This window comes from Sceloporus occidentalis, unplaced genomic scaffold (assembly GCF_023333645.1).
Source record: "Sceloporus occidentalis isolate IW3139 unplaced genomic scaffold, rSceOcc1.0.p SCAF_352, whole genome shotgun sequence".
In the NCBI taxonomy this organism is placed as follows: domain Eukaryota; kingdom Metazoa; phylum Chordata; class Lepidosauria; order Squamata; family Phrynosomatidae; genus Sceloporus; species Sceloporus occidentalis.
The window spans coordinates 459,668-472,645 of NW_028317332.1; the positions used below are offsets into that span (position 1 = coordinate 459,668).

The following is a 12,978-nucleotide window of genomic DNA, read 5'->3' on the forward strand; positions in this document are numbered from 1 at the left end:
TGTAACCGGCGTCCATTTTTAGCTCTTATGGTACGGCTCATGTATTCTTCCACCCCATTTGATTGGGGCTGATAAATAGGAATACATCGGTAATTACACGTGGGGGCATGACCTGCAGATTCGTTGGTGGCCGCGGCCACAAGTATAATGAAATGGCCGGCCCCAATCTGCCTTCAGATCTCTCATCCACGCCTTCAGATATTCCTGTATCGATCTAACAAAACATCATAAATCAACTTTAACCCATGCAAGAGATTTATTTAACTGGACACCACCGAGATGCTACAATGTTGCACAGATAACTATAGCATTCTACAGTATAACAGCTATCAGACCCTGTTGGTCCTTTATAGGGGAACAAATTAACCCCCTCCACACACTGTTTGCGTGAAACGGGATTTGAGACGTTTTCTTGGTTGCCGCTTCCCTTATTCCAGTAATGCAGTCTGCAGTGGAAGAAGGTTGGAGAAGTTGGGGGTAAAGCCTTTCACCGTCTTTGGTTTTCCACCAGCCTGTTCCTCGGTTATACGCCGAACACGTCAGGAGCCACGGAGGATTTCAGCAGGGTGTTCCCAGCTTGGACTAACTCGCCCAAAGAAGATCCTAACGAGAAAGTTCACTCATGAGAAAGGGGCAAAAGAGCAAAGCACGATTAAAAAGATAATCTATCCAACCGGGAAAAAACGTTTTGTTTTTTTTTTAAAGGTCGGGGATCAGATAACAGAGCGAGAATCATACAAACGGCGGATATGCATCTGCTTGAAAACATATGAGGAAAATACTAAAACTGCTTGTAAAGAAAAGAGAAATGTTTATGACTTATTTGAATTGGATGCTAGGAACAAATACAATTTGTGAGGGGATCTCCTTTAAAAAGTCAGGGACCATCTAATGCAATACTATGGGGGGGGGGCTGAGTATAAAACTCTGCAAGATAAGTTGCTTAAATCTACTCCCATGAAGAGAAATCAGTGACCCCGATGCTCCAGGCGACCCTGCTCCGATGCCGCAGGGTTTTGCTCGCTATAGATATATTCCTGGGTGTGAGTCGGGTAAGATTATGATCCTTATTTACCTGCTTTGGACTTTATCCATGACAGCGCCTTCCCTTCCAGAAGCTCCCACTCATCTCTCTGCTCCAGACCCGATGTGTGAAGCCAGAGTAGAGCAAGAATCGTGGTCCACACTGGGGTATCCACATCCTGGGAGAGAGTGATAAAGTCGGGGTGTCTCAAGCATAGCATTAATACGGGGTACAGTATTTGCAAGCACTAGAGCGGCAGAAAAATGGATTCATCGAAGGACCGATGCGTCTAAAATACATTCGCAACTGAAAAGCCGTTACAAAGTACAGTAATGTTTCCTTCAGCCCTTACCTGCACTTTTATCCATATGGGAACCAAGTGTTACCTTTGGGTCATTCAGAAGTAGAGCGATCAGTCTATTTAAAGGTTAACTTGCTAATCTGCGAGTTGTTTGTGAGGGCATGAGAGTACCTGGGATTTCAAAATAACTCCTCGCCACAGTAAAATCTGAAGCCGGTGTGATTGGCTGCAACAAGCAGCCCAAACGTTGAGACAAGATGCGTATACTTCACAATTCATTAATATTTTGTCCTGTTAATTTATTCAGACTTATTGGCTTTGACATCTACCAGAGGCGTAGCCAGGACATTTCACACAAATTCCTCTCCATTTCCCATGAAATTTCCCATTTCCTGCTGTGGAAGTTGAAGAATTTTGCTGATTCTGGATGTCAGCACAATGATCTCTTTACCTCATTGCTTATTCTGCTGAGAGCAGAATTTTTTTAGTTTACTTATGTCTTGTTTGTGTCTTGGAAGAATGTGTACGTATGGTATGTTTTTGTGTGTTTTCTTTGCTCTAAGTGCCTTGTTGCAAAAGAATCAGAGTCCGCCACGACAAAGGACAAGTTGTCTCTTTCTTGACCTTCTGTAAATAAAGATTTCACATGTCGGGGGGGGGGGTATTTTTTCTTGACCTCTTTAAACCGTGTGTGTCAGCAAATCAAAGTAAATATACCAACAGATGGCTAGACAATATGCTAATAACCGTTTGCGCTTCTTTGCCTATATATTGTTAGAAAATGGAGGGGGGGGGGTCTGAACTGGACTCTCCCCGGTGCGCACTTGAATAAAGAAGCTCTTGCTTACTCAACTCATTGAATTGGTGTCGTCAGATTTCTTGCCAACATTCACACTGAACTGATGCAGGAAGTCGTAAGCCGCTTCCCGTTCTCTCCCTGCATCAGCCCAAACAGGAAGTTGTAAGCCACTTCCTGTTATCTCCCTGCTGGAGTTGAGAATATCGCCATTCCCCCAGAGTGGCCTGTTATACACAGAGACTGGAAACACCTATGGTTCCCTTCAGCAGGTTGTCGGGATTATTTATTAGGTCACCTGTTCGGGGCGGTTCTCGGTGAAGTCCTCCAACACTCCCAGGATAGAGGCCAATTCTGAACTAGGGTCCCAGGAGCCGTCGGCATTCTGCAGCGTGATCAGCCTGAAGACAGCAGGGGTCTGCACTGTTTTAAATGAAAGCGAACAGAATTAGAAGAAAGTTCTCTTCCAGGTCATGGAGGATGCTTTGCCCAATGCCAGGCAGACATGCCATACTCAAGTTTTAGTTAACCTTTGACCTTGAGAGCAGAGCCAGGTCTCACAGGCACCGGTGGCTCAATACAAACCCTGATTGGTCCAGCGGGGATGATGAAGAGATATTGTGTCGGACATGATGGAGGACAGCCCAGGATACGGGTAGACAGAGGACTTCTGGTGCAATGTAGAAGAACTTTAGGTCCAGGTCAACCGAGAAAGTTGGCAGATGCCATTAGAATTGTTATTTATATCTAACCCTATATGCAGAACGCAGGTGGTGTTTTTTGACCTACAAAACATCAAAACAAGTTGTCCTTTCTTACACATGCAAAGGAAACCAGGGGCCTAATTAGAAGCCACGGGGCCCCTGATGCAAAAATCGCCCCCACCCCCTGCTTCACAACCTACATGTCCCACCTTTGTCCCCAAATAGTTGGGCATGTCATATTGGCCCCCAAACAGCTTGTCTGTGCCCACAACAGCCTGCCTATACCATCCTTGACACCAAAACTGCTTAAAAAAAACCCACACACCAGAAGCTCGACCCAACGAGAGTCACCAAACCAAAGTCAGGAGCAGCCACCAAAACAGGAATTCCCTGAAGCAAAAAGTAAAGTACAGCAGGTTCACCGGACGGCAGTAAAAAAAAATAAAATACATAGCACGCTACCCGACAGCCACCTAATGCGTTTGGTGCGATGCTTAACACTGGGAATGCGTTAGGTGGTAACATGATGTGTACCCGTCTGTGCTGCTGATTGAGCAGTTTAGGATTTATTTTTTTTCAAAAAAAAAAAAAAAAAACTCCCACAAAATTCTGGACTGTTGGCGGGTATGTGTTCCATAAAACATGGCTTTAGTCCCTTTAATTAAATAGTGTTTTATCGTGTTTTAATTACAAAAAAATATTACAGGCCAATGCCATGACGTGGTGGCGCTAGGTGACGGCAGGATATTAAAAAGTGCTGCAAAAACATATGCCGTGGAGGAGGACATTAAACGAGGGAATATTCCTAAACAAGGGAACTCTTCTGATTGTAGCAAGTTTCAGAATTTAGAATGTCAGCGAGCGTCATAAATGCTTAGCAGAGAACAGGATCAACAACTTCCAGGACAAGGACTTCCAGCGGCATCCAATTATTAGCAAATATTTTTTTTTATTTTTTTTTTTATTTTAACTTAGTTAATTAAAAAAATAAAATATCAAGAGTAAAGAGACCTGGATCACGATCTTTCCGACTGTTCCCGAAACGGCCATCAAGATGAAGAATTGGAAGTAAATATTATATAGAAGCAGTAAATTATACAGTTAATATAATTATAGTTGCAGGCGTAGAGCTGCAGAAAAGCTGAACGATGGCACAATACACACCGGTTTCTGGGTCAGAAGACGATAAACCTGGTTCCGGTTGGTCCGGAATTTTGGGGTCAGACTCTGGGCCAAATATACTGCAGACTGCAATTTCTGGGACTGGATGGGTAGATACAAAAAGAGGCGTTAATAATAAAGAACAAACACACAACACAATACGGCAGAGCCCGAGTCTCACCTTCGGATGCCGCCACATTCCCGCCTGGCTGATCCGAGGACTCTGCAGCGGCGCATGTTCCTAGAACGGGGGGGGGGTCGAGTGTTTATGTGAACAGAGGATGAAAGGTTTTTGTATTGAAACAGGTTCTACAAAAGGAATGTTCTAAAGAGGTTTTAAGAAATGCATGCAAAATTACCTCTTTCTGTAACCGATGGAGCTTCACAAAGTTCTATTACCATGTCCAGCATGGGTACCGGGGGGCCAGCCATGCAACGAGCCATGTAGGGCATTGCTATAAACAGAAGAATATACAGAAGGTCAAAAGAATGTCTGTGTTTTCTCCCCAGTCTCAGAGTTAAGGCATTTTATGTCAGTGCCCAGCAGCAGATGGCGCGCAGACCACGATGGAGGAGATCCTGGTAAAGAAGTCTGTGCCGATGGCTACATTAACCTCCACCCGGGTACAATTGGGCTGCGGGGGGCGAAATAGCAGCACGCCTCTGTTTAAAGACTGTCCTGGCCAGGTCAATCCCGCATAGCCCCTAAAATCTGGATTGAAATCTTATTTTCCACCCTGGGGGCTAAGGGAGTCCATAATTTACCCTCCATTCTCCTGGCACCTAAAGAGTTCTAGATGGACGGCATCCACTTCCCATCTGGTTTTTGGATTGGGCCCATGCCTCTCCACGGGGTTATTTGCCAGTGTAAACCTGCCTCCATCCCAAAGGGCAGGCGGGCATAGATGCCCATGGATGGCTCCGAGGAGCACGTTACGGTCTCTACCTGGATGTGGGATGTCACGACGCACCGGAGGACCCTCAACAAGGCTCTTGCTTTCCTTGTCAACGGCCACATAGGCCGTAAGGGAGGAGATGACTCCCGACTGGAGACTGGTCTCCAAGATCCTCTTTTTCACCTCCTCCGAGTCAGCGTCGCCCTCTAGCTCAGAGATCAGAGCCTTGGCTGCCAACCTGTGGATGGTGGGCCTAGCAGGAGAAGACAAACAAAAACCAAGGATTTGCCAGAGCTTGCCATCTTCCAAGCTTCTTAATGGACATTATCACCCCATAATACTTCTGCAAGTGCCCTTAATTACAGTATACGCAAAACATTTCATACATATAATGCAACTTTTTATTAAAATTTTCATTAAAAGTTACTTGGTTTCTATGGCGACAATAAAAAAACAAAACAAAACAAAAAAAAAAAACACATTTACTAGTTTGGCCCAGAATTTATACATAACCTTAATAAATGTTAAGACCTTTCCTTATCCTTAACCTTTATCATCAGCCCCCCGCCGCGACACACAGCCTTCTTACTCTATGGGTTCATACCTCTCAGTCTTCTCGGATGTCAGGGGTAATTCCAGATCATTTGTGAAGACTTCTTCTTTAAATTTGTAGGTAAGACTGGCTTTACCTTCCGTGTTCTCATCCACCTGGGTTAAAAACAAAACACAGCATTATAAGGACCATTCGCTTCTGGACGGACATCTAAGACTTTCAGCCTGTCAGTGCCTTCGCTTCACGTGTCTCCAGGCTGAAATTAAAGCATTCCCTGAGAAAATCAATTTAGGTTTGCTTATGGGAATGGTCAGGCCATCCAACATCACTAGGAACTATATTTTTTAAGCTGAAATTCCCAGCGAAAAACTGGGACACGTCATTAAAAGCAACATAATGTTTTCCAGACTGGCGGGACATGCGGAAATCCACACAGGTTCCTTCATAGAAGGAAAAACCTCTAGGAGATGTTTGAATATATAATTCCAGAGCAAAGAAGAAATCCTGAATATTTTCATTTCAAATTAGAGCTTTTCTAGCCAAGACGATCACCACTACGGTGCTGATGCCCTCCAAAAACCCACCTGTCCCTTCAGCTGGGCATAGACAATAGACCGCTGGCCCTGGAAAATGGCGCTGGGGGCTTTGGAGATGGTTACGGCCTCCAGGCCAGGAGGGAGAGTCCATGTCAGAGTCACTTCCCTTACTATGGGCTGCAAGGCGCATTTCAGGGTCCTCAGAACCTATAGGGATAGAACAAGAGACGATGAGGATACGTATTCTTGAGAAGTAGGGGTCAGGAACGCGGGTTGGACTCCCAAAACCGAGACATTTTAGGAAGCCGACTCCAAAGAAAATGTGCGTCTGCACTCGGGGACTCCATACCTTGGGCTGCATTCTCTCGTTGCCCGTAATAAACTCACAGGTGCCGTTCCCAGCGCCGGCCATGCCTTTAATAAGCGCGGTGGAGGCTCCTTCGCCGATCCCAAAAGTGAAACATCTGCAGAAAGATGATAATGGCAAATAAACATTAATACCAAGAGGTTCTATACCCCCGATGTGATGTTCATTAACACTCGCATATGATTCTTAGTTATTTTTTTTTTAATTATTTATTTCTTCCACTGAAGGGTTAATCATATAAAAACACCCACTTTCAGGAAGCTTTTTTTTTTTGGTTACAAGAGAAAATAAATTATACATTCCGTAATAGGAATGTTGTTTCTGTTGGTTCACCGAGTTATAAGAAATGTTAAATCCAGTAGGACAGGTGGGGCAGAACCTTTAATTCAGGTATCGCTACGATGTATCAACACCTATGGAAATAAATCACACCACCTACATTTATCATGAGGATTCAGAGAGATTTTCTAAATATATTTTTCCCACCAGAATACAAGGAGCAGCTTGCCTGCAAATGTTTAAGCTGATCCAAGAAGGGCACTTTTTTTGGCTCTTTGTGCCCTATTGCTTACTATTTGTAAAACCGAGTGGGGCAATTAAAAGAAGTTTCTTTAACCCCGTTTAGTTTATAAAGCTGTTTCTATACACATTATCGGGGCTTTTAGGGCTGTAGAACCCTGCGATCCCCTCATACCCAGCAAACATTCTGACCTCCTAGAAAAGAGGGGCATCGGGGGAGGAAAGAGGGGCATCAAGGGAGGAGAGAGGAGCATCAGGACACTCGGGAGGTATGGGACAAAGGATAACAGTGAGCTCATATGTATCTGCAAGGGGCTTTGATAAGGGTGACCTCTGGAGCGCATTGTATACTGGTTATTAATGTACGTTTCATGCGTTGTTACCTGTGTTTGGAGGAGTTTCTGCGAACCTCGGCAATCACACCCTTCGTGTTGGAAACTTCACCATCCGTGAAGACAAAGAGCTGAAAGAATAAAAAAAGGTTTTTCGAGTCCATCTTCGGAGGTTGGTGCTGGCAGTAGTTAAAGATCAGCCATATTAATGTATTACAATTCAGATCATCTACATACTGATGTATTAATATTGTTACAGATTTAGGCAGTTGAAGTCACAAACAAAAAAAGGATCTTTTTCAGCCTGATTTATTCCATGGGAAGAAGCTGGTGAAGGTGCGACAGAAGCTCCTCTCCCGTACGCCATTCCTATTTTTTGGGCGTCTTACCTGTCTGGGGTGCTCGGGCCTCACCGCCGTCTTGTAGATTTTTTGTAAGGGTTGCAGGATTTCTGTTCCTCCAAGATCCGCCTCAAGTTCATTAATCCTCTTTATGGATTCCGTCATGGATTCCTGGGTGTACGCCACGCTTTCCCTAAGACAGGAACAGAAATCACGGAGAAAAGGGATTTTTTTAAAAACAAAAATACCCAAATTTGTATGGGAAGCCCCTCTTCTATAGATTGCTACAGCACTGGGGTCAAATGTTCTTATAGTATATGGAACCCTTTAAAAGGAGATTATAATATATAAAAGGCAAAGTCCATGTTCTTATAAGGTCTGCATAGCATAGGACTGGTTCCTTAGACAACCTCAAGTTGTCCGCAGTCCAAGAGGCATATATATTACTACGCGAAGCCGGCTTTTACATGCAAATACATTAACCCCTTCTACGCATGTTTTATAACGGACTGAAGGTCCCATCATCATCATCATGACTTTCTGCTCTGGTAGAATCCGGAGTCACCGGTTGACTTGCTCTTTCGTACTCACGGGAAGAAGGACTCGAACGTTGACCCGAATCCAAATACGTTGAAGTAGCTACCAAGTGGTAAGCTTTTCAGCAGAAGGACCAGCGTCTCCTGTAAAAAACAAAACAATAAAAAATACACATTATGGAAGCAGGAAATAAGTTGGCTTAATTCACTTTTATTTAGTCAAGTCACAAGTCTCAGACGTCTCAGTCGCTACGTCTTTTCATGCCCATGGATGTCTGGATACCTAGGAGCTCAGGACTTCCTTCAAGGATTTTATGAAATCCACATTCATGGTTAATCCCGCGGCGTCTCCATTTAATAGGTTTTTGGGTTTTTTTATTGTTTTAAGGCAGTTGGAATTTCAGCAACCGCCATATTGAGAATTGGGCATCAAGTAAACGGAACAGTAGGTCACACGCTCTTTGAATTCACTTGGAAAGGAGATCTTGAACCATTCAAGTATCATTTCTCTCAAGGTCCCACAATGGACAAATGTTCCGCTACTACTGAAGATTGCGAAATCATACATGTTAACCCTTCACGTGAGTGGCTTCTACTGTACAAACCTTGGCACTTTGGATTCGAGATGGAGAATTTGGATGCTGATTCATGTTACAGGACATACTTCCAGATCTATCCATCACGAAGATGAACTCCCAGCAGTTAGATTGCGCTTGTGTAACGGGGAAGCTGGGGTAGAAGTTTAACATGACCACGGCCTCAGCCAACATGGAACCTTTACGTAGTGAAACAGGAGGAAAAATGAAATAATTACAATTCCAGAATGTGTAAGCATTAGTCAATGGCCATTTGGCTTTTACATAGTATGGATCTTTCAACAAAAAAAATTCAGGATCAGAATTTTACTGATTCCTTCCAGTCGGCTCACCTGCTTCGTTATCTGGAAGCCCCGTCTCTACAATGACACTAGGTTTGTTCACATCCGCGTAATAGACAAGAAGTTCCACGTCTCGATCAAACTTGTGACCTTCAGCCAGAGACACCTGCCGGAATAGAGGGGATGTCCGCAGTTATTATATTGTGTATATGTACAAACACACTTAAATAACCATGACAAGAAGAAACTTGCCATACAATTTGTTTTTTTAAGATGTACAAAATGAGAAATATGGAGGTCTGATGAGGAATCTTAGTAAATGATTCAGTTCTGTTCCTCACCTTGGCCGCGGTCTTATCCTCTTTAGTGTACTCCAAAGGGGTAATAGCACTGCTAGACTCAACCTTTGAGATGGTGTTTGCAGACTGGAAGTGAGCGTTCATGGTCAACGTGTACGGAATCCGGTCAACAGACAACGCAGGGGTCTCCATCGTAACGCTGTTCTTTTCTCCTGGGGAAAAGGGAAGAGGCGGTTTTAGGAGATGGAAACCATTAACACAAGTAGGCTGCGTTTTCTTTTATCAACGACAGGGAGTCATTAAGACATGGTCTCACCGGAGAACCTCGGAGGCTTTAGTTTAGGGTTCTATGTCTCAGACATAGGGTCAATATCTTTCGATGCATTTTGAACCTGGTGTGTCAGATGTTACAAAAACTTTCCATATGCCCCTCATACCCTCACAAGCTGTTTGGGCCAAAGGTGGCAATGTGGGACATGTGGTTTGGTGAAATCGAGGGGCCTGGGTTAATTTTCGCACAAGAGCCCTGCGGTTTCTAGTTACATCCCTGAAGTTGCCCCTTCCTTTCCCACCCTGCCAAAAGGCTTTGAGCAACAGATCTTCTTGGCAACCACAAAAGCCTTCAAGGGCAGGTGGTGGCCAAAGGTTCAACCCACCACCCCCGGAAAAAGGAGAGTTACCCGAGACGCGTTTCCACTGCGCCAAGAAAACATGAATACATTAAGTACGTTTCATTGCGTTTTACCTTCGGGGAGTTTATCTGCATTCCATGTTATCGGTTCAGTTTCAGTATAGGAGGTGTGATGTTTTAGCTTGTGGTGCACTACCCCCCCCCCCCCCCGAGGGTAGTTAATGTATATTACAAAATCAATATTGAATCTTTATCGGTCGTCCTTAGAGATTTCCTGCCAATGTATTGCTAAGGATAAGAAATGAGAGTTTGGGTTTTTGGCGTTTACAATCTTCCACGTCTCATGTGGGCACCATTAAAGCACTAAAAGACGTTTTGACGGCTAAGAAAAGTTGACAACCATAAATTACATTGGAGGAAAAAGTTAGATCATTATGCAGCATACCCACGAAGAGGGGCTACCTTTGGGGGAGCGTCACCTACAGTAATGACTTCTGTACCTTCTGGAGTGTATCTGGGGTTGAGCACGGCCGGCAGCACAAAACGCACCGCTCCATCCGCCTCCACCGGCAGCTCCCGCACAAAGCACAGAGTCACCTCCGCCTCCTGCCCCGGGAGCAGGTTCCCCGCGCTGCAGCTGAAGATGTCCCCGGAGCTCTGGTCCTCCTCCAGTAGGAAGGCCTGCTGGCCCTGGCTGACGGCTTCATCGTAGGTTTTATGAGCCTGGGAGAACAAAACCATGGTCTTATTTCACCATATCCGACATATTCATGAATTCTATGATAGAGCGTTACCTGCGGTCAAATTCTAGATGAGGATCAGAGCAACAGAGGCAGTTAAGGGTCATCTAAACCTAACCATAGAGTGTTCTTTGCCATCACAAATCCCCCACCTACATAAAATACCCAGGTCCTAATGTTCTTCATCTACAACACTTTTTTGATCATCTATGGTAGACCATCTTATAACGAGAGTTATAACATTTAAAATAAATAAATAAAATGGAAAGAAAACAAATCTGGATTCAGCTCTGAAGGACATCAGCCTGACCTGCTCCTTCTCCTGGATTTCTGCCACAATCTTCTTCCCTTCCACCGTCGCCTCAAAGCTGTAGACGGCAGAGTCGTCATCCATGGGGAAGACGAAGACGGCTTCCACCGCATTCTCCTCCAAGTTCTTATACTTCAGAGTAGCAGATACGTCGGCCACGAAGCCTTTCACCTGGACGTCCACCGAGATCCCCTTTAGAGGGACTGCAGATCACAAAACAGTAACAAATAATAGAAATTTCAGTTCCGTAAAATATTGCATAAAGGCACAGTCACCTTCATTTTCCTCATATTTGGTTATTATTGTTAAAAAATAAATAGGTTCTTCCCTCCTCTTTCTCTTCACATATATTTTAGAAAGTCTAGGATAATCTTATCAAGTAGAATCAGAACATCCTGAGAGACATCACCTGGAACCATCGCTGATGTGACGAGACCACAGCAGGGAGCCATGTTTCCAATTGACCTACGAGCAAACAAATATGGTTAACGCCAGTAAAAGTAATGGCATTTGGGCCATTTGTGATTACAGTTTGGCCCCTATCCAAAGCGCTAGACGTTTTTACAGCGGCCGGGGCAGGAGAGACCCTCTCTCTCTCTCTCTCTCTCCCCCCAACAAGCCCGTGAACCTAGAAAAAGCAGGAGAGCTCGGTGAGACAGCGCCTGGAAACTGGGAACAAACTGGAAACGCTCAGTTACTTATTTGTGTTATTACCATGCAGACCCGTATGCAAATTATTAATGCAGGATTTGCATATGGTGCCCCACAGTAATGCCACAAATAGGAATCACATCTGATATATATATATATATATATATTAGGTTTTTGTTTCTTTTAAATCAGGGCAAGTTAACAAATATATATATATTTATTTATTTTTTGTTATCCCCCCCTCCCCCTTTTTTATTTGCTGTGTATATTTGGTCTTAAATGTATTTAACAAAAAGGGAAATAAAGGTTAACGACATGGCAAAAAAAAAAAAAAATTGCTCTGGTCATATAGTGTAAAAAAACCCTAGTGCTTAAGGGGTTAAACAAGTAGCGGTTGTTTCTCTTTAAAAGTTAGGCTGTGATCGTACAACAGATTGCACTGTGTAGATTTGCTTGTTTTAGGACATTAAAAAATTCCTCCGATACAACTGTACCGGCAAACGGCGCTTTATTCCGATTAGGAATTCATATTAATAAATTAGGATCTTATTTATTTAATGCACACGCTTAGGGGGCCACAGGTGGTGCACAGGCAGTAAATTTCTATGTTATCGTAATAGGTTAATTATACAATTCCATAAAATTAACTCTTCGTACCAAACAATAAATTACAGTCATTGCAACCCGAATGCTAGAATCAGCAGAAATGTAAACTGGACCGGCGCGAATGATTTAAGGGATTCTGTCCCTTTAAATGCAATGGGGGGGGGGGGGGGGGTCAGAGGATGGCAATTACTGAGCTATGCGTTACTCCCAGGAGAGCGAATAACGATCTATACGGATCTAATGTATAGGAGAACTTTACAGCGGCTGACGGGCGGCGCCCTCGGCTCCGGTTGTATCTGTATGTGTAAATGTATATTTGTAAACCACCTTTAACGTACTATTTTAATCTTTATTTTATGGACTGGGCATTTTACAGATGATGGGTGTTACATATATATATATATGTGTGTGTGTGTGTGTGTGTGTGTGTATACGCACGCACCTTTTAGTAAATTAGAGAGAAGGACACTCGTGAAACGCCCCGGGGATAACGACTCTCAGCACGAGCTCCTATTGACTCGGCGTGGATACATTGTAGCGATCGCTCCTGCCTCCTAATCCCCCTTCCTCAGTACTCACCTTTCTCCTCCTCGCTGGATGTCACTGATGGAGATGTCCACGGCCAGAGGAGGACCAAAGCTTTATCAGCTCTGGGCGGCTGGGAGTGTTGGAGCCGAGCCCTGCCCTGGGGGGGGGAGGGGAATATTCTGCCCCTCAGGCAATAAGAAGTCTGCTGAATAGCGGAGCTCTTCCCACAGCTGCTTTTACTTTTCACTGATACCAGGGTTCTATAAATCT

General features: G+C 44.1%; 1 protein-coding gene across 1 annotated transcript; it reads right to left on the minus strand.

Annotated features, from left to right (window-relative positions):
* Positions 1-523: 523 nt before the first annotated feature.
* LOC149274004 (von Willebrand factor A domain-containing protein 5A-like) lies at positions 524-11,375 on the minus strand. The gene is made up of 18 exons (XM_089505936.1): positions 11,333-11,375; positions 10,924-11,126; positions 10,366-10,596; positions 9,285-9,446; positions 8,995-9,109; positions 8,672-8,841; positions 8,122-8,210; positions 7,579-7,723; positions 7,241-7,320; positions 6,321-6,435; positions 6,020-6,178; positions 5,487-5,590; positions 4,933-5,135; positions 4,346-4,441; positions 4,168-4,227; positions 2,420-2,544; positions 1,076-1,202; positions 524-603 (listed from the first exon to the last, which is right to left on the minus strand). The coding sequence occupies exons 1-18, from the start codon at positions 11,373-11,375 to the stop codon at positions 524-526; spliced, it is 2,307 nt and encodes a 768-aa protein (XP_089362062.1).
* Between the last annotated feature and the right edge of the window lie 1,603 nt (positions 11,376-12,978).

Excerpts from the sequence above, each read along its gene's own strand:
- LOC149274004 (XM_089505936.1), bottom strand. The coding sequence starts at position 11,375 with ATGGCTCCCTGCTGTGGTCTCGTCACATCAGCGATGGTTCCAG. Across the intron at positions 7,724-8,121 it reads ACGTTCGAGTCCTTCTTCCC|GGAAAGCGTGGCGTACACCC; the intron begins GTGAGTACGAAA and ends TTCCTGTCTTAG. Across the intron at positions 7,321-7,578 it reads GGCCCGAGCACCCCAGACAG|CTCTTTGTCTTCACGGATGG; the intron begins GTAAGACGCCCA and ends TTATTCTTTCAG.